The sequence below is a fragment of the Candoia aspera genome, chromosome 3, assembly GCF_035149785.1.
Source record: "Candoia aspera isolate rCanAsp1 chromosome 3, rCanAsp1.hap2, whole genome shotgun sequence".
Classification (NCBI taxonomy): Eukaryota; Metazoa; Chordata; class Lepidosauria; order Squamata; family Boidae; genus Candoia; species Candoia aspera.
The window spans coordinates 49,038,799-49,060,806 of NC_086155.1; the positions used below are offsets into that span (position 1 = coordinate 49,038,799).

The 22,008-nt window shown below is 43.3% G+C and overlaps 1 protein-coding gene across 2 annotated transcripts in view; it reads right to left on the reverse strand.

Moving 5' to 3' along the window:
* The window catches only part of DEF6 (DEF6 guanine nucleotide exchange factor), a 64,982-nt gene that overhangs the window by 21,647 nt on the left and 21,327 nt on the right, over positions 1-22,008 (reverse strand). Inside the window, exons 2-4 of one of the 2 annotated variants that reach the window (XM_063297601.1) lie at positions 13,779-13,919; positions 8,021-8,206; positions 514-741 (exon numbers count right to left, since the gene is read on the reverse strand). In XM_063297601.1, coding sequence (XP_063153671.1) covers positions 514-741; positions 8,021-8,206; positions 13,779-13,919 — 555 coding nt within the window. The remainder of the gene's footprint in view (positions 1-513; positions 742-8,020; positions 8,207-13,778; positions 13,920-22,008) is intronic. The other variant, XM_063297602.1, reaches the window with a different exon arrangement.

Below are 22,008 nucleotides of genomic sequence, written 5' to 3' on the forward strand. Positions count from 1 at the left end.
AGGCAGACTCCATCTCTTGTGGCCTTCCAAAAACAACTAAAAACCTGGTTCTGCCACCTCGCTTGGGGCAGGAGGGGGAGTAATCACCCCTGGAGATGGTTAGCGCCCTAAAATGGCCCCTTTAGATACACATGATATTCCAACTAGTATCATCATCTGGATTTTACACTATATTTATCTTCAATATTATATTTGTATTTTTATTTATTTAAGGTATTTTAATGCTTTTATTTCTGTTGTAAACTGCCTAGAGCCCCCGCTTCACGGGGAGATGGGTGGTGGCAAAATTTAATAAACCAACAAACCAACAAATAAACCTAGCCAGATACTTAACAGAAGCACATGGGACATGAAGGTCATAGTATCTCCTGATACAGGAGGTAAAGTAGTCATCATTGATTCTGTACCCTCAGCAGCCTTATTCTTAACTTGGTAGTGCCACAGTTCATTCTTGATCTACCAATTTGAGCCATTTTTTCCCCCAGTACTTCTAATTAAGAGATAATTCTTTACCTGTTTGAGCACATCTCCGATGATCTCCTGGTAAACCTCTTCAATGGCCATGCTAATGGCCTCATGCTCAATTCCACGTAGTAATCTGCCTGAATTTACCAAATCGAGAAATTGCCAAACTGTCAAACCGTTCTGTTGCTGGGTCTCTTGGGAAAGATAGTCATCTAATTCCCCACTATTAAGTTCAATGCTCATAGCTGTACAGATCTTCTTCAAGAGGTATTCCACCTGAAAAAATGGGTGATATCAGCATGGTAAAACTGCCAAACATCCCACCTCTGGAACAGTGTAGTCCTTTTGCATTCATGTAGATTTTCTTTTCACTCAAGGGTATGGGATATGGGCAGGCCACTGGTGTAGTAGTTAAGGTGTTGGACTGGTAAGAGGAAAACCAGGTGCAAATTCACTCTCAGCCACTGAAATTCACTGGGTGTCACGTGTCAAGCCCAAAGTAACAGTAATAATAGTACATGACCAAGAAAGCAAGATTTGCAAAGAGTCTCATTAATAGGCTTAATGCCAAGAAAATGGGTCAAGTTACAGAATTTTGAAAATTAGATACTGTAAGTATACTCCAGCCCGCATTTATTAGTGAGTACAGGTAGTCCTCGCTTAACAACCATTCATTCAGTGACTGTTAGAAGTTACAACGATGCTGAATGAATGGTACTTACACCCGGTCCTTATAGCCGCTGCAGCAACCCCACGGTCACACGATCAAAATTTGGGCACTTGGCAGCCTGGCTGCATTTGTAACTGTGGGGTGCGCTTCAACTCTCCTTACCTGCCTATTTGCCCCCCGACTCTGCCCTTTTGGCCAGCCCCACCACCCTGCACTCCACTCTGCACCCTGCATGCGGCCTTGGGAAGAAAGCCTTGTGCAGCCAGCAGCTGCTCTGTGAAAGGCTAGCCTGGGCGCACCTTGTCAGCAGTGGAAGGAAGAAGTTGGTGAAGGTCAGCAGGGGGCAGCAGAGCACAGGGTGGCAGAGGTGGCAAAGCACAGATGTGGCAGAATGCAACGGCAGTCAAAAGGGCAGAGATGGGGGGAGATAAGTGGGTGGGGGGAGTTGAAGGGGAGGCGAGGAAGGCAGAGCAGAAGTGTGAGGTCCTGGCCTGACAATGTTAGTAGCAACCAGGACTACAGAAACTGCTGTTGCTAAGTGGTGTGGTCATGTGATATTTCACCTAATGACTGCATTGCTTAGTGACAGAAAGTTTGGTCCTAATTAGGGTTGTTAAGTGAGGACTACTTGTACATTAAGGCAGGGTATCTGTGAGCTGTCTGATCCTCTTTCTCACAGATATGCTAATAGATGGACTGATGCTTCAGTTAAGAGATAAGGCTAAAATGTCCATCTGCTCTTACTCTGCCATGTTCTGAAAACCACCTTTTTCTCTTCTAGACTCCAAAAATTCCCTTGTAGCCAATCTATCTCACAGAGTCGTGTGGAAAATTGGGAGAAAGGAGCACTAAGTATGCTACCATGAATGAAAGGTGGGATATAAATCTAACACATAAATACATCATTCCATGTATTTATGTGTTAGATTTCAGTTTAAGCTTATTTCTAACACATTATATTACTTCAGAGAAATAACTATTTCCCTGAGCATAATATTGTTGTATGCTGCCCAGAATCGCCTTGTGTGAGATGGGCAGCCATGTATATGTGAGCAATAAATAAATAAATAAATAAATATTTTCCCTTTGGCCTTATATTTATTTCTACTGTAAGGCCCCTGTTCTACATCTGGCTATCTTTGCTTACATAATCTCCCAATTAGACTACTATAATGTTCTATATACAGTGGGAGGGCGTTTGTTCCAACACTAGTTCTTCAGAGTGTAGCTCCTAGACAACTAACTGAGACCGGGAGCTATGATCGCATCGCAAGTATATTATGCTGTTAATGGATCAATTTCCGGGGTCCATATCAGATGCTGGTTATTACTTTAAAGCTTTTCACAGTTTAGATCTAAGATAGCCCAAGTGCATGTCTACGTACCTATCCATGCATTCAGACACCATTTCAGTGAAAAAAAAAACCCAGTCTTTTTCAGTAGCTGTATCCTATCTATGAAATACTTTTTCCAGAGTATTGGATGCAGAACTCAAATGAGTGTGATCACATCATGATGCAAGTTTTGAAGGAATAATGGTAATTATATAACATATAAATACTATATGTTATAATATGTTACAATATAATATAATATAATATAATATAATATTATAATTATATTATTATATATTATAGCCAGTTTGGTCTAGTGGTTTAGGCAACGGGCTAGAAACCAGGAAACTGTGAATTCTAGTCCCACCTTAGGCATGAAAGCCGGCTGGGTGACCTTGGGCCAGTCACTCACTCTCAGCCCAACTCACCTCACAGGGTTGTTGTTGTGGGGAAAAGAGGAGGAGGAAGGAGTAATGGGTATATTCACCGCCTTAAGTTATTTATAAAAATAATAAAGGCAGGATAGAAAAAAAAACATAAATAATATGTATACATGATGTTTTTGTGTAACTCATTTTTAAGAAGTGCCTGTCTTTTGTACACAATTGTTCAAGCCGTGGACACTTCCACAGTGGGCCTTTATATGCTCCCAAACAGTTCTGCAGTTGAGACTTCCGGAGGAGGCATGGCGAACTGAAGGCGGCTCTGTGAAAGTGGAGCTGACGACTGTGGCAAAGACCAAAGAACTGGTGAGTAGACCGGGTCTCTGGAACCTCTCTGGATAAGAAAAGGATGGGAGATCACCCACATGTGCTCTGGGCAGGTGCTCCTCGCAAGGAGACTGCAGGAGAGTGGTCTTCTGTGGGTTTGAGCGCTGGGAGATGATGGGATTGGCCATCATGTTCGCAACCGTGGTGGAGCCTTTTAAAGGACACTAAGTTTGCAAGTCTCAGTTTCCACCAGTTCTGCAGCTGTTTGCTGTCATCTTTTCATTTGCAACAACAAAGTTTGGCAGAGCTTGTGGATGCTTGCTATTCAGTTAGCTAGAACTCTTATACTGTATTTCTAACTCTCCACTGAACTTCTTAAAAGGGAAGATGGCTTGTAGTTTCACAAATCCCACTTTTAGCAACTGTGAAGTGTGTGTGTCTGTTTGGTGTGTCCCATCCCTTCCAATGCAACCCAATAAATGCATACCATACAGCAATGCTCAGGTTTCGTTCGATTTTGGCAAATGGGCAAAAAAATGTACACATGTTGTAGATATGTGTGGGTGGGGTGGAGAAACTACCAATCTAAAGTAGATGTTGTTGCTTCAGGTATCTTGGAGCACAGTATCTTGGAGAAGGGTACAGACTGACATATTTTGGTTCCTGGAGGGAAAGCACAGACAGGCTCAGTCAACTTCAGAATATTCTGGAGAGACTGGAGAGTAGAAATAGTGATGTGTGGAAGTGCCCTAGCGTTCAGGCTTTTTTGCCACCTGTTATTAATCCTATCCATTGACTTAGAAATGTCACGTGCAGGCTGGAAGCCAGTGCTAACAGCTAAAAAGCTAGAAAAATCCAAATCCTGCCCTCATGGCCTTAGACCTTATGCAAGCACTAAGGAAGTCATGTGATTATTTCTCATTTCCTTCTTTGAAGTGGCAGGTGAAACCTAAAGCAGCTGACCACACAGATTGCAGAAAGCTCCCTTTACTTTTGCCTGGGCTTCTTTTCCAGGCCAGGCTATGATTGGAAGAATGATTCCACATACACCATACAAAAACACCACAGATCTACATTCTTAACAATTTGCTCCCTTTCCAAGTATTACTTGGGCTTTAACCTCTTGCCGAGTCAAAGAGATCAATGTTTGTCAATCTCAACAACTTTTAAAATGTGGCTGAGGAATTCTGGGAGTTGAAGTCTACATATAGTAAAGTTGCTGAGGTTGAGAAACACTGAGATAGATCAGTTCTCCACCATGTATACAGTATAAAAATTGAATCATAGCACTGAAAGAGACCATAGAGGCCATCTAGTGCAACCCCTTGCTTAGTGCAGGATCCACTACAGCATCTCTGACAGATGACCATCCAAGCTCTGTTTAAAGATCTCTAGTGAAGCAGAACTTGCCACTTCATGCGGCAGTCTGTTCCACTGGCTAACAGCTCATACAGTCAGGAAGTTCCTTCTAATGTCTAATGTGAACTTGTAGTTTTAACCACTGGTTCTGGTCCCACCCTCCAGGCAACAAAGTACAAATCCATTCCTTCTTCTGTATGACAATACTTCAGATATTTGAAGAATGCTGTAATATCTCCCTGTAGTTTGTACGTTACCTGTACCCAGTTCCTCTAACTGTTCTTAATAGGGCTTGGTTTCCAGATCTTCACTATCTTGATAGTGTCCTTTCTGAGCTGTGGTGCCCAGAACTGAATACAGTGGGCACTTTCTTTCCCCTTCCTCTTCTCTTAAAGAAAGACTTTTTAGGTTTTTGCTGTTTACTGTATTTCAGATTCTTTAAATTCTTCAGCTTATAATTGAAGTTTTCATTTGTTCAGGATTAAAGGCAGACTCACCTGGTGTTTTCAAACTTGTCATTCCTAGGTCTCTAATAGTTTAGAAGTAGCTAATGAGCGATTTCCAAAAGTGATTGGAAAGTGAAGTTTGTGAACGTAGTGTCCTTCAAAAGGCTCCACCACAGTGGCGAGCGAGATGGCTCATCCCATTGTCTTCTGGTGCTCAAACCTGCAGAAAACCGCAGTCCTGCATCTCCTCTCAGGGAGCAGCTGTCCGGAGCACAGGTGTGATCACCCATCCTCACCTTATCTGGAGAGGTTCCAAAGAACTGGCTTAGCCACTGGTTTTTTGCCACTTCCAAGTTCGCCATACCTCCCTTGGAAGTCTAGTCCCTGCACACTTGATAGCACAAGCAATTCTGGTCATATGTCTGACACAGTGAGCACTAATGTATCTGATCTGTGCGGGTGCAGCCTGCTTCTCTCTGGAAAACTGCTAAATCATCACATAATATGCAGAGCTGTCTTGTATCTACTAAGTTGGGTTAACCTCCGCTAAATTCAACAGGAGTTACATTTCATATTTATTTCAAATATTGATACCCTGTCTTTTAGTACTACGCATCCAAAAGATTACTTTCAACTGGAGCTTAAAAACTCAAAAGATCTCCACTATGTGTCATCATCACACCATTCTGCCAAACAGGCTTTGTGTTAACAAATGAAATGGTTGAACAAATGCTAAGAACCCAACAGGGCTCATGCATTTTTTTTTTCTGATATTGAAGTCTGGCCGGTGTGGCTCCTTACAGGAAGTTATTTGTACGTTCCTATCATATCTTTTAACTTTGCCCTGAGATAGCATTATTCTTGAACAACACTACGTCGAAATCACACTGTGGGAAGATTCAAATAACTTCTTCACCCAGAAAGCACCATCTTGGTGCATCTCTCCTTGGCTCAGGAACTGGATCTCCTGTGCATCACATAGGACTACAGTCATCTACTGCTTGCTCAGGAAACCTACCGCAGCCCAGTTGAGCCCAGAATAGGAAGGAAAGAGCATCTAAGTTTTCTGGGAACTTAACAGGGCCCACAACAGCAGCAGCGGCAAAGGGGCTGTTCTGAGGTGTTGGCTTTCCTCTCAAAAACAAAACGTTAACTGATACTCAACTCCAAACAACTGTAGCTTACTAAGATTTTTTTTTAACAATTTAGAGAAACAGGAAATACTTTGGTGGAAACAGGAAGCTTAGCTGGTGACTTCATATTCATGCAATGCTTTTTTCTGCTGAAGAACAGGCAGGGGGAGTGGGATGGGGCAACCCAGAAGACAGCAGTGTGTGAAGGAAAAGAAAGTTGACTACATCTACCTGCAGATGTTAGACAACATGAGGAAATGTACAAGAGCGAGCAAGATGATATACTCCTTTCTATTTCTGGCTGGTCTTCTACTGGCTTTCAGACTAATGCAAGTGAGGTGTCATGCATTAGGTTTACGAACCATCTGACTGAGATTTGCCTCTGTACTAAGACTTTCCTCTTGTGAGCAAGTACCGTGGAGTTTAGAGATTATTACTGTTATTAGCATTTCTTGACTACAATTAACTTTTTGAAGGGTTAATTATATAGAGTCGTTAATTAATTATACAGACAAATTAATATGGTGATTAAGAGGCTGAACTAGCCACAGAAGGCCTGGGATGATTTGGGACCAGCTTCTTTCTCTCAGGCAAATCTACATTATAGGGTAGCTGGGGATCTTCTTTCATTTGATCTCCACACATACTCTGCCTCAAGCTCCAGCGGAAAGGGAAGATATGCATGCAATAATACTTCCTTTTCGGATAGATCAGTGAGCCTAGAATGGCTGCTGCAACCCACAGCAGCTATTCTGTGCATAAGAGAAAAAGATTCAAGAAACATCCCACATCCTGTCACTGTGCACACTAGATGATTTTCTACCTCTGTCCCCAGATACACACACATGGTGTTACAGAGAAGGACAGCTGTATGCATGACTACCCTTAATGGAAGCCTCAAGCTACATATTTCCTGGCCAACATTCTCCAAGTTGAGTGGCTCATTTGATGGTTTAGGATGATGTTTCTCAACCTTGGGAACTTTAAGATGTGTGGACTTCAACTCCCAGAGTTCCCTAGCCAGCCATGGGGAAGAAACATTGGTTTAGGGCATTGTATTCATGCACCCACTGATGAAGAGAAAGTGTACATGAATATATATCTTTAAATAAAGATTTCCATGGGGACTTCTTCCTTAAAAATGTATAACCTATATAGTGGACTTACAAATGAAAATTACAAAGTTGAAAGTAACTGGAAATATACTAACTCATCCATCTTTATTCCAAACTGCTGTTTCTGACAAATTATATAAAACATGTCAGCTGCATCCAAATGTACAGGTAACTGCTATAAAATTTTACATAACTGCTATACATAAATTTTAAAAAGTATACCTAACTTGTATGTAGGGATGTGAAAAATTTGTTGAGTTAGGAATGGAACATTGCAGAGAAATCCAGAATGTTCTGGATCACGCCAAACTGGAAGTAGCTTGTGGTCCATCCCCCACCCCCACACAAAACAAGCCTGTTTCATGTCTGGAATACTACAAACGACTTTTAGTTTGAAGGATTTGCTTCTGAAAACCATCGAACTGCCTCCAAAATTGCACAGTTCAGAGAAGATTCACCCTCATCCAGAGGGAAACTGAATGTTTAAAAAAACCCTTCCATTCTTGGATCAATGAATTTTTCCCATACTTCCTTGTACTGAATCATTCAGTGAATTGTCAGTGAAATAACAGATTTTATTACTAGATACTAATAAATATGGGAAATACTGCTGCTAAATTGCATGAATGCTTACATGATTTAAGTTTAGAAAAGGAGAGCTTTTTCAAAATATGGGGTAAGGCAGCTGTAGATACTTACCATGCCACAACAGTGAGTTTCAAGCAATCATTATAATAATGTAACTAAAGCAAGAGCAACAAATTTTAAAAACTGTAATGCAATCATACCTCATCTGGGACCATAACAAGAGGGTATTTGTCTTCAGAGAGGAAGTTAAAGAGGCACCAGAGCTTGAAAGCATCTTCATGGGATACAACACTGTTCCCATTCCTATCTGGCTTATAATTCTTCTTTGCTGTCAATGTCCAGCAAAGTTCATCAAAACTCTCCTTGACAAAAGCCCCTTCTGCTACCTGCAAAAGCAAAGCAGAAGTGATTTGTTTTTAGAGAGACAAATAATCATGACTCATTTTCCAAATTGGAGGGAGAAACCCAGAGCCCACAGACCCTAATTGCTACTGAAATTTGGCAGCAAAATCAGCCAAATTTGCTTGTCAAATTTTGGGGCCTTTCCAGGAGTGATTTGTCTCCCAATGGCCTTGTGTGCCAATTCCCATCCTTAACACACCTTCCAAAGCCAGAAAATCATCCCTTCCATCGGCCCTCCAGAAGGCATGAAGGCTGAGTTGTGATCCCCACCCATTCAAAGGTTGCTCTCGTTAGTAGCTGAAAAACAAAACTTACTGACTAGACACAGAACACAGAACAACACAGAACAATAATCCTGTATCACTGATATAGGAGAGGAAATTTTAATACTCCTCCAAAGCCAGAAACTTGCTTCTAATTTGTGGTTTTTAACATGGTAGAAGAGAAAATTATTTAATATGTGGACATAAGTCAATGCTGTAAGTATTCTTTCTGCCATCAGTGCATTATCCCCCATATTATGGAGATGCGGGGAGGTGACTATATTATAACTGATGGTTGCTTGCTAAAACACACCTAGCAACCTTCTGCTAGAGGTAAGATGCAGACTGGAGCCTTCCTGATATACAATTCAATCTCTTAACCACAATGCTATACCAGCTTTCTGTTCTGTTTGCTTTGCTCATTTATGCAAAAATACTTGGCTTCAAGTAAAGCAGTCCACAATCATTGTGTGACTCTTTCAATGAGGTTAGAATTATTCTTTCATTCTTTGGATAGCTTCATGCCTGTTCTCCAGCTGTTTTTCATTATTTAATCAGGATCAGCAAAGTAGCATTTCCAGGCCATACATGTACACAATCCCCTTGTAGTGTCTGCCAGGTCCCTTTATCTTCTTGTCAGACTTCTGCTTTGCTATGGGCAGGAAACTATTCAGGTTGCAGACATGGCACACCAGATAAGCATCTTTACTGCAACCGGAATAAAGCTGCATTGGTCAGCTGATTTCTCTCTGTCAACATAAGAGCCCAGATCCTTCTTATATCTGCTGTAATCTTAATTCTAAGTTTCTTCTTGACACCTTTGTCACAAGGGAACCTCCCTTAGCCTGTATTTCTTAGGCTTGGTGCTAAGCAGCAATTGCATCCCTGGGTTATTAACATAATTAACATTTCTGCCCTGAGAAGCTCTAACTCTCTATGTAACTCCAACTCTTGCTCCTCCTTCACCAATTGGAGTAGTCTACTGCATGGTCAGATTAATGGGACCCATACACTCTCCTTCTTTCTAGGGAGGAAGTTCAGTGTTCTCTGGCAAAAACATCAAAAATGGAGCTACTTTAACGTGCTTCCATGGAAGGAGAGAAGCGGGCACCTGCCTCTCTTTCTCTTTCCAGTAAAGAGCCTTCTGTGCATGTGGAGGGATGGGGGGTATATGGAAGGGAGGAAGATTACATCATTTATGTCTGTGTGGGTGAATAGGAGCGTGAGAGCAGGCTTTTCTTAAGGTTTTTTATCTATTCAGAAGCTAGATTGTATATGGGGAAGACTGCATCTCTGGTGATGTTTTCTTCCCCTCCCTCCCTCCTTTCCATCCTCATGAAGGTGCTGCCCTAAAAAGCCTATCCTGCATCTACTGCATCCAATGCCCAAATGATTGCCTACCTCTGAAGATAGCCCTGCTCTATCACTTCAGACATATGTACCCATTCCAGAAGGGGTTGCCAGAGACCATAAAGCCCATCAAATAGCCATCATCCTTGTGATTTGTACCTGACACCAGTCATACAAGCTAGTTGCCTGCATATATTCAGCCACTGATTGAAGTGGGAAAGCTCTTCATGGCTTGGGGCCGGGTTACCTAAGGGACTGCCTTCTCCCAGTTGTTTCTGTCTGTCCAATTCATTCTAGTAGGTTGGGTATGCTGCGGGTCCCATCAGCCAGGGAGTGTCGGTTGGCGGGAACTAGAAGGCACGCCTTCTCTTCCGTAGCGCCTGCCCCCTGGAACATCCTCCCTCTAGAAATTAGGATGTCCCCAGCCCTGTTGGCCTTTCGTAAGGCCAGGAAGACCTGGCTTTGTGCCAGGGCCTGGGGCCTCGAGCATACGGATGGTCCTGTCTCTTGGCTGTATTAACATCCATGCATTGCTCACTTGGCAGCCATGTATATTTATTTTGTATTTATTTTATATTTTAACTGTTTTAATTGTAATTTTTTAAATTGTTTTATAGTTTTATTGTTGTAAGCTGCCCAGAGTCACTCGCTGAGGTGGGCAGCTATAGAAATCAATCAATCAATCGATCGATCAATCAATCAATCAAACAGATAATCTGGCATTTGCAGAGCATTCAGCAAATGTCCTGTGGCCCATGTCTGTCCTTTGTCCAGGGTATGAAAGAATCTAAAGCTCTCTTAACATAGATGACAACCCTCCTCCCCTCCCTTGGGTTTTCAGCTGGTGCAGAACCCAGAACCTGAGTCGGCACATTGCTGAGAAGGGACCCCCTGGGCCCAACCAGATCTTGGTGAAAGCATGCCAGGTTGGCACCCTCCTCCAAGATGAGGTCGTGGATGAGGGCAGCTTTGTTACACACTGACCTGGCATTCAAGAGCAACAGTCAAAGTCCAGGACCACTAAGTAACCAGGTGCCAGGCAGCAGGACAGACAGCAAGACCGCTTTCAACCAGTGGGCCCAATGTCCCCAAGGGTGGCCCACTCTCAGATTCCCGCCATATCTCCCTCTGCTTGTTACCATCAAGATGACCCTGCCTGTCCCCTCAGCTCCTCCTTTCCACCCTCCTCTGCTATGCTTCCTTCCCAGGCCCAGGCACTGATGGAGCATCAGCAGTAGAAGCATAAAATAGCCTTACTCTAGTGACAACTTAGAATATCTGTTCTTCCTGAGCTTTTGAGCCCTTAGAAAAAACACAGAAAGTAATCTTATACTGAAGAAGACTATTGATAGCCCCTCTCTTGGCAGAATTATCTATCTTTAGCCAACAAAATTGCAGCTGGGGATCCAGCTTAATTTTTTAATTAATTGTATAACAATAGTGCTGCTCCTGTGGTTAACCTGCATCATCTGAAGATGCCAACAGTTAACCCATCTAGGGTTCACCTGCATCAATTGAAGTTGCCAACAGCAACAACTTTCCATAGTATCACAGGACTCTATATGATATACTGTACACTAGGAGCTGTATTTGGGTTATTCTACATAAAAGGCATCTGTCCCACCACTGAACAGTGGTCTTTCCGTAAAGGAGGTCTTATTGTTGAGGCTTCCCTTGAATATTGGAAACTTATTCCTTTTGAAAGAAAAGTAGAAAGCGTTTCAAAGGCAGGATTTTCATGGTACTGTATGCAAAGGACCCTGCACACAACTATTATCTTTTCTATCTTTCTCGGCCTTCTAGACATATTTCTGAACTTTTATACTGTAGCAGAAGCACATTTTCAAAGCGAAGTTTCCTTTGTGCTCAACTTAAAACAATATGTCTTCATATAAGGGCTGAGTATAAATAGGTTAGTGACAAGACAGTTCCAGAATAATTTATTTTAAAATACTTCCTATGCATTTCCTTGACTATTTCACACTTCAGCTGGTTGGTTTGCTGTGTATACAATTATTGATAGCTCTTGAATCATGCAAAAGATAGGTTTTTTTCCAGCTGACTGAAGACAAAGTAAGAAAAGTGCTATCATACTACAATCCTAATTTAAGGCAAACTAATTCTGTTGATCCAGGTATCACAGCATAAGCTATAGTATAAACAAGATAATGGGAGACAGTAGGGAACATTTAATGACTTTTACCATCTTTGTTTTACAGACCATTTTTTGTTAAATCATGCCTTCCTCATTAGCTTTCTAAAAACTGTAACAGGGTTATTTTAAAAATGCTTATGGAGAAGAAAATCTCACAGAGTTCCATAGGTCGTGCTCCCAAAGAAAGGTGCTTCAAACTGCAATATAACAATGCCACTAAATAAATAACAGGGTGAATTCCTTTAATGCAAGCACTACTGGATTGGCTTGGGATGGACAATCTTTTTTCCTGCTGAGGATCATTCTCAAAGATAAACTGTTAGAGACCATGGGGTCAGCAGAGCTGATGCAAGTACTGTTAAGGATTGAAATTTGGCAAAGTTGCGTCTGCTTCATCGCTCCTGCACACTACCGCACCCCATGCCCTCCTTCCCAGGCTTCCCTGAGCTCCCACACACGCACCCCAACAAGCACCCTTTTTTGGGCCTCACTGCGCTCGCACGCACCCTGTGCCCTCTTTCCTTGACCTTCCTGCACTCCCACACACATGCATGCACCCACCAGCAACCTCCTTCCCAGGCCTCCCTGCACTCTCACACATGCACACACCCACCAGCACCCTCCATGCTGGCCTTCCTGTGCTCACGTGCACCCTGCACCCTCTTCCCTTGCATGCACCGCAGCACTTCCCTCCACCAGCTTGTGCATGGCCTCCCCCACCCCCCATGGCACCCCCGCAGCAGAGGTATCTGCATATCACACCAAGCCAAACTCAAGGGCAGAATGCAAATATGATTTACAACACAAGTGAGTGTGTGCGTTAGAGAGAAACTGAATGGCATTTAAAGGCATATACTACTTATTTATAACAATGATTAAGAAAACAGAAATATTAAAACTGGAAAATTAATGTTTTAGCATTCGTGTTTTTCAATTGCTCTATTGTAGACAATTGTTTTTTCAGTCAGAGGAGCTGAAAAAGGCAGAAATCAAAGCATTTTTCTTTCAAAAGTGGTGTGTGGATTAAGCCATTCCAGGAATTCTGTAAAAATTAGCATGAATGATAAAAATGTTTTAAATAAGCTGTCAGCCCTCCCTGGTAAACCAGATGGGAAACACTGTGAGATAAGCCAATTCTACTTTATTGTAAGGCTACATTAACAGAATCTTGCAAGTCTGAAGTACAAATCTCCCACCCTCCCTACTTACCTCCAGAGTAATTAGGGTGGGCCCTTTTTAAGTTTCTTTCTTTGTCCCTTACTCAGTTGCAGACTTCTCTCTCTTTTATCTGATTGTTTCCATCTCCCCCCCTCTCCCCAGTCTTCCAAGGCCACCCTCACATTCCAACACATCATGAGTACATCAAGGTTGGGAGTACTACTATATCACATTTGACATCTGTACTGCACGTTTTTGAGCACATTTCTGAATAGAAAGTTTTCCTACAATGTGCTAAGTAACAATTGTTCCCAGCAAAATTCGTGTGATGCAGAATAATAATCTGATCTTGACTTGAGACAAAAGCACATTTAATTAATAACACTTTTCTTCTAGGTAAACCACATAACATGTAGCCACACTACCCTTTGGGATCTGAAGGCTTCTCTTTTTAAGGAATAGAGATCATGTTCCCTCTTGTATATACAAGGAAAATGTAAGAACAACTGGTCAGAAAGTCCTCCTGAAAACTTTAACCTCCCACCAAAAACTGGAACTGTCAGTTTATCCAAAGTATCCAAGAGGCTGAACTTCAGGCTGTCAAAGCGAGTGAAAGAGAAATAGGCTTACCTTGTCCAAGATGTATTTGTTGAGATATGGCATATATCCCTGACTTGATACTGGACCATCATCATCATCTTTGAAATGCTCCTCCAAAGCTACAGGATCATGAGGGATACAAAGCACAGTATACAGGTTGTGAGAAAGCACCTGGGACAGTAAGGGAAAAACAAGCATTCAGGGATGAATTAGGTATAATATGGGAAGCCATGCTTGTTTGTTTATTGTTTACATTATTGCCTTGTTCACATACTAAACAGGATGAACTTAGTGCCTGCCATTCTCACATCCTTATTGAAACTATAATTGGCCCTATTTCTGAACAGACAACATGTCCATCCCCCAATATTATTGGCTAGGGGTAGACTAGATTAGATAACAAATTCTTGCAGTCCTTTCTCCCTTAAAGTTATTTTAATGCTACATCTCAAAATCTGAGCAAAGATAAAGTATTCAAGACTTTCAGAACCTATCGGAATATTAACTTCTTGTAACAACAGAATACAAGGCCTTGAGTGTTAAATAGTAGGTACAATATACTTTAACTCTTTCCCTCTGTACCATTTCCTTCCCTCAAGTAAAATGGCTCTGTATCCTTACTTATAGAAGACATTCTATAATGTCTACCTGAAGACATTCCTGGCTCTGCTCATAAAATGCACTGAGCCACAAGCTAGCCAACCATATTTCAGCCTAGTGTGTTGGACAAGTCCAACAAAGATTCTAGAAAAGTGAATTGAGTAAACCAGGGTTGTTCACTATGGATAAGTGTATAAACAAAGCTTCTATATGAAGGGATGGTTTAAAGTAAAGAACCATAATCAGAGCCTATCAAATGACCCATAGTGGTTATAACTGGACAAGAGAATGAACAAGCAGAGAGATTATATATCACAGTCTTCCTCTCTATGGTGATATGAACTGCACTTCTACTCTATTAAAATCATATGAATCATTTCTAAATGCATACATGTCAATTTGCACATGCTACTTAATGCAAATCTACATATTTTATGACATATTTCTCTTCTGGATGATAAATGGACATTCTGTTTCCAAATTATTGGGTACAGAGGGGAAGACACACAAGTATATGTTGCTTCTCTTTCCTGAATCAGATGTAGGAGCAGCTGGAATAGAAAGAGAGAGAGAGAAGTACACAGTACAACATCCAGCATCACAGCCTCAATTCAATTTGGAAGCCCTGAGACTGCATTAAAAAAAGATATGGAGGATTCCAATCATCAACCTGCCATGTCACCTCTACCTTGGGCTGACAACAAGGCATTGGGCTCTTTCTTATGGCCATGTTAACATGTGATCCTCCAACCAGTTAACAGAAACATATGCTTGAGTCAGCAGAAAAGTATGCTGGCATAATTTGCGCTACCCTGACTGCCCAGGCCTTTTCTGCCTCAGAAATAAGTCTGGGGAGTGGTGCTGTCCTTCCAGTTTTAATGATAAGTTAAGGAACATGACTGGTAGATTCCCTGGCTCCACTGTACTCTGATCCAGTATCACCTGTCAGTGGGAAAAATAACCACCAATCACTCTGTTTAATGTGTGGTGTGGTGGGATTGGGCAAGGAGAGGTGCTAGGAGGAAGAGTTTAGTCGCTTTTCAAGCTGCGTGAGTGATGGCTCTTTTGAAAGAATGCTAAACATGTGTCCAAAAACAGCCTCCTGACAGTTGATGGGCACGGAGAAGTGGCTCAAAATGGACCAGGGGTGTTCCTTCTCCCTTCACCCTGTGTGCCTGTGCCCCCTGTGATCTGTCACTCCAAGTAGTACTCTTTCTTGCTTTCTCTTTCACTTGTCCTCTTGCATCACTAAGAGAAAGCTAGTTCTAGTTTTTTAAAACCCAGGTCTAGTGCTTTCTCAAAAGAATGCCTAACCCTATGCACATAAGGAGCTCAGAAAATGTTGATCAGGCATCATACAGGCAAATACATATGATGTGAATCATACAGGCAAATACGTAACAAAACTGCATTGGGAAAAGTGAGAAAATACTACATTAAAATGGGAACAGCTAAAGACATTGTTAAGTTGTCCTTGATGAGGGCTAGGGATGAGTCAAAAGCAATGCCATGAGGACTTGTCATTTAAAAATGGTTAGTGGGTATGTGCATGCTGCAGTTACAGGAATGTGAGGATGAGCCCATTATGTGTTTTGATGCAGAAATAATAAAGTTCATAGGCAATTAAGCATATGATAAAGTTCATCACCATAATAAACTGTGCATATTAAAATGTTTTTCATAAGGCAAGGATAAGGGGCTCAGGTCTCATAGGTAGGCCACAGTTCATTGCTTACACATACAGTAAGCATAAGGAATACTTATTATATCCAGCAGAGAAAGAATGGCATAAATTAATACAGTCATAGGATAGCTGTACAGAGGAAGGCAAGTTCACAGATAGTAGAAGAAATACAAATAGGAAGGGGTTGGGGAAAAACAGTATGGGATAAGAGACAGACCAGGTTCTGTTTCTTGTTGTTCCTTAATCTCCTGTTGTTTTCAACAGGGCAAATCCTACCATTATTTTCTCTTGCGTCCTCAGAAGAGCATCTTGGCTCTAATGGTTTTCCATTTTATCTTGCCAGAAGAAGGAATATGTCAAGGTCAAGCTTGAGGAACCAGGACAAAGCAAACGGAAATTTCCTTCTGCAAAATCCTCTACTAATATGTACAAAGGAATAATTTGCATTTAAAATTCAACATGCACAAGACTTCCAGAATTCATAAGGGCCCAACCTACTTTTGTGCTTAAGGTAAGCAAGCCCTACTGTACACTTACTGAATTGGTCATTTAGAGCACTGAGAAGTAAAAGGAACACTACACAATAAAATTTCCCACTCAGTGCTAATTCATTATTTTCTCTATCAAGCGTATTTTGATCTACTGCTCACAGAACACACTCAGTGAAATCCTCTATATACAGTATCCACTCAGAAATTAGTTTAATGAAGTTCAGTTGGACTAACTCTCCAAGAAAGTGACTGCAATCTGACAGACTTAAAGGTCTCTCAGGCAGAAATGCTGACATTAGGTATTCTCTGTGATGACAGCCTATTCCAAACTCCAACCACTATAATTTTATGACTAGACAGAAAAAAAAATATTAAGCAGTTTCTCAGGAATCAAACAATGGAATAGTTCATATGGATGAATATACTCCTCTAAAAAGGTTTGTTTGTTTATTTATCAAATTTATCTCTGCCCATCTCCTCCCACCGGAGGGACTCTGGGTGGTCTACAATAAAATAGTCCATTAAAACAACAAGCATAAAATATAAATACAACATATAAATATAAAATTACCCTTAATAATAAATATAAAAATAAAGTAAGAATAAAATCCAAGTGGCAGGAGGATCTAACACAGTCCATATGTGGGAGAAGAGCTCTAAGGTACCAGCCATCCCCATGTGGAGCTACTCCCCTCTCTGCCCCAAGCGAGGTGGCAGAGCCAGGTCTTCAGGTTCCTCCGGAAGTTCATTTGGGATTTGTAGGGCCTATGTTTATGTTAACTTATTAAAAAAAAAAGTATTTGTGTTTTACACAGAAGGCATATAAAGGGCTTCTTCACTAAAAGGGCTCGCCAAAATGGGGCCTGCAAACACCAATATACTCATTTTACCAGGAAATGATAAAGTATGAAACCATTTTACAGAAACAGTAATAAAATGAGATAAAAAAATATCTGAAATGGCTAAACCTTGCACAAAATCATGCAGGATTTTGGGTAAGAACGTTGAAGCTTCATAAGATTTGAGGTGATTCTATGTGGTTTTGGGGTTCTTGTGAGAGATTGCACACAATCTCAAATCTAAGATAATCAAAATCTCACAAAACTGTAGCCATTACTTACTCACACACATACCCCTAACAGAATGCAGTTATATTTGATACTTGTAAAAACTGCCAATTTCTGGATTAAAGAAAAAATCTCTTCTCAGCTAGGGGAAATATTTATGTGATAGGATTTTATAAGTCACAATATGGTATGGATTAAACAAATAGTTTTGTCTCTAAAACTACAATGTTAGGTACAATTTCCTGACACAGTGGGACTTAGTCCTGAGTAAACACAGATAGGATTGTGTTTGCAGGCATCTTATCTTAACCTTTAGACAACAAAAGCTGAAAACAATTCAGGTAAACGGACCCAAATGAGGCCATGTGATATTACCAGGTTGTCACTTTTATATAGACTTTGACCTAGAGCCATCAGTAAAGCTAGTTATATTGTTATTGTCACAATTGTCATAAATGTAGCCCAACTTTTCAGTTTTCATTGTTCTTCATCAAGATCCTGGACATGGTGAGCTCTGCAAAAACTCCCAAAGCACATTTCAGATAATTCTTTGGTTTTGGGAGAACTCCTGGATTTATGAGAAATAGATTCAAGGATGTTTAAGTCAAACTGCATATAGTAGGCTAGCTCAGAGAATGCACATAATATATGATCAGACCCAAGGTCTATCTCAGGGTAGGCAACAATTTTTGGCCAGAAACATATTTAGTGTTCAGAACATGTTCTGGACACTTTCTCAATCAGGATGCCATAAGGGCATCATCTATTCACAAAAAGGTTATGATAGTGGATGTCGCTACTCACAAAATGTCCAAGTAGCAGAAGGTGTCATGTTCGCCGTTTCTATGTCTTTGATGCATCGTAACGTTTCGCATGTCATTAATTGGATGCGTGTTTCATCTTTCTGGGGAGGATGGGAACGGTTATCTTTTGGCTTTGCTTTGGAATGTATTTGTATTATCTACTGCGCTCAAGGTTACTTTCCCAGGCTAGCAACTCTGACGTTTGCTAGCACCTGTGCCGGGCGGGGCTGTTACGAGGGAGGCGGGATACGTTTGCACCAAGGGTTTAAGTTTGTATTTGGCGCGCTTTTGCTCATTCTCAGCTTTCTCTGTATTTGTCTTTAGTACTCTAATAAATCAGATTTCATTTAGCAGCCTCTTGTGAGTCTGAGTATTTGGGGCTAGGGCAATCATTACATAAAGCTGAGAATCTAAGTTCCTAACTCCGCTGGCCCCTGTCCAGGAAAGACAAGCGTCTAACCCTGTGAGGGAGAGAGCCGCGATGACTGAACCCGACATCATGATGATGGAGGAAGGGGAACCGGACTCGACCGTGAGGCAGTCCGGCCGACCGTCCCAAGGTGGGGAGCTGTCAGCCATCCGAGAGGAGGCGAGCTCCGAGTCGGAGAGTGAAGCCGGGGAGCTGAAAACGGCCCCAGAGACCACCGTAAATTCTCCGGGCGAGCTGCTCACCTGGGATGAGACCCAAGGAGATGCCACGGCAGCGGGGGGTCCCTCCTGGAGGCAGAGATACCCATTATCCCCCAACGTGGTGCAGGTGCAGCCAACGGAGGGCTCACCCACTCCGGATCGGATCCGAGTGTTGGAGTCCAAAATGGATTCGTTGGAGGCTATATTGAAACAGCTGAGCTTGGATGTGACCTCGTTGCGAGAGGTCCGGGAAGAATCAAGCCAAAGGCATTCAACCCCCTCTTCCCAGGGGCTGTCCCCGGAACGGCGACGGGTGGTGCGGAGGCGCGAAGGGGACCAGTCGGTCCAGATGGAAATCGCAGCATCGCCAGGGCGATCGCCCCGGGGCCCCGTGCCGCCCCGAGCCAGGGAAACACAAGCCGCGGCAGCACCGGTGGTGGGGCGCAGCGCGGCGGGAGGCGGCATGCGAGACTTCCCTGTCAAGTTTGATGGGGACCCGACCAAACTCTCGTTCTTCCTGACGAACGCGAAAGCCTATATGGAAGAATGGGGGGCGTTTTTCCAATCGGAAAAGGCAAGGATCATCACCATTGCCACCAAACTGAAGGGGAGGGCGGCAGACTGGTATGTCCAGATGTGCCAGTCGGAGGCGCCTGAACTGGAAAGTCTCGAGGAGTTCCTCGGGGCGTTGAAGCAACACTTCGAGGACCCCTTAGCAAAGGAGAGAGCAAAGCGAGCCCTGAAGGAACTCAAGCAGGGGTTCAGATCAGTGGCCGATTATGCTTTGGAGTTTAAAGCGCTAGCTGGGAAGGTGGATGACTGGTCCCAAGCAACCATTATCGAGCTCTTCAAGGATGGCTTGAAGACCGAAGTGCTACGCTGGTCCCTGGGGAGGGACGACCCATACACGCTGTATGAGTGGATCCTGCTGGCGGGGAGGGCTGAACATGCCCAGGAGATCTTTGCCCAGCGGAAGACCGCCAAGTCAGGGTGGGAGGTGAAGCCCAGCCGCCCATCGACCACCGGGGGGAAACCGGGACAACGACCCTGGGACGAGGAGCGGGAGAAGCGATACGCAAAAGGCTTGTGTCTGAGATGTGGTAAGGAGGGGCATCGAGTGGCAGCATGCCCGAAGGCGAAGGTAGAGGAACGGCCCGGAAAACCGCCAGCAAAGTCCCCTGCATTGCCGAGGAAACAGAAAGCTGCGGTGGCTGAAACCGAGGGAGACGATGTGATGTTCTTCGAAATTGAGGGGGAGACCGAAATCCCGCAGCCGGCGGGAAACGCCAGCCACCTGCTCTAAAGGGCGCCGCTGGGCAGGTGGTAGAGGACGGGCGCGAGCCTCCATCGGTGAGTGGCACTTACCGCATACTCATGGTGAAATTGAAATTGGGCTCCCAATCCAAGACTGTGGAAGTATGGGCCATGATTGATTCGGGGTGTTCCCGGTGTCTTATGCACCCCGACGTGGTGGCGGCTTTGGAGCTCCCCACGTTCCCTTTACAGCGACCCATCGCTTTTACTCAATTGGATGGGTCCGTGGCAGGGGGCAAACCGGTCACCCATTTTACAGGGCGTGTAGCCTTGCAACTGGGCAGTCACCAGGAAGGGTTGTCTTTTGTCGTGGCTCCTGTTGGGGGACCATTGGTGGTGTTGGGGGTACCCTGGTTGGTGCAGCAAAACCCCCAAATAAACTGGGTCTACCGAACTATCACGTTTAGGGATGGGTTTTATCAAGCGGCAGAGGGGAAGGGTGCCCCAGAGGAGATGGTGGGGGTTGCGGCAGCTGCGACTCCGCCTTACCCGGCCTCTCCTCTGGAAGGCTTGCTGGCCGAGTACTGGATGTTTGCTGATGTATTCGGTGAAAAGGAAGCCGATCAGTTGCCCCCCCATCGAAAGACGGACTGTGCCATAGAACTGTTGCCCAACACCCAATTGCCTAAACCAAAAATTTATTCCATGACGCAGAAGGAACTGACTCTGTTGAGGGAATTTGTGGACAAAAATCTGGCGCGCGGATTTATTGAGCCGGCGAATTCACCCGTGGGGGCGCCGGTTCTTTTTCGCCCAAAAAAGGACGGGACATTGAGACTTTGTACGGATTTCCGCGGATTAAATGCCGTCTCAATTTCCAACAAATATCCCTTGCCATTGATAAAGGACATGTTGTCACATCTGGCCAAGGGCAAGATCTTCTCTAAGCTTGATTTAAGAGAAGCCTACTATCGTGTACGGATCAAGGAGGGGGATGAGTGGAAAACTGCATTCAATTGCCTGTTGGGAGCTTTCCAGTATAAGGTGTTGCCGTTTGGGTTGGCTGGGGCCCCTGGGGTATTTATGCAATTAATCAATGAAGTTTTGCATGAACATCTGTTCAAAGGTGTACTAGTGTATTTGGATGATGTGTTGATTTATACTGAAACCATGAAAGAGCATGTAGCTCTGGTAAAGCAAGTATTGTGTAAACTCAGATCGGCTGAATTGTATGCCAAGCTGTCGAAATGTGCCTTTCATCAAACCCAAATTGACTACTTGGGGTATAGGATTTCAGCTAAAGGCATAGAAATGGACCCTGCCAAGGTGCAGGCTATCATGGACTGGGAGAGTCCCCGCACCCGCAGGCAACTTCAAAGTTTCCTGGGGTTCAGCAACTACTACAGATTGTTCATAAGGGGGTTCGCTGAGATTGCCTTGCCCCTAACTGAGCTGCTGCGAACCAAAGGGGTGGGAGATACTAGGAGAGTCAAGAATCCCGGAGCGCTGTTGAGGTGGACGCCTGCTTGTCAGACGGCGTTTGAGCAGCTGAAAGCAGCTTTCGTCAAGGAGCCCATTTTACAGCATCCTGATCCCTCAAAGCCGTTTGTTGTACAGGCAGATGCCTCCGATTATTCTATTGGGGCATTGTTGATGCAAAAGGACGAGGCAGGATGCCTCAAGCCCTGTGCCTACTTATCCCGCAAATTTTCCGAGACTGAGAGGCGTTGG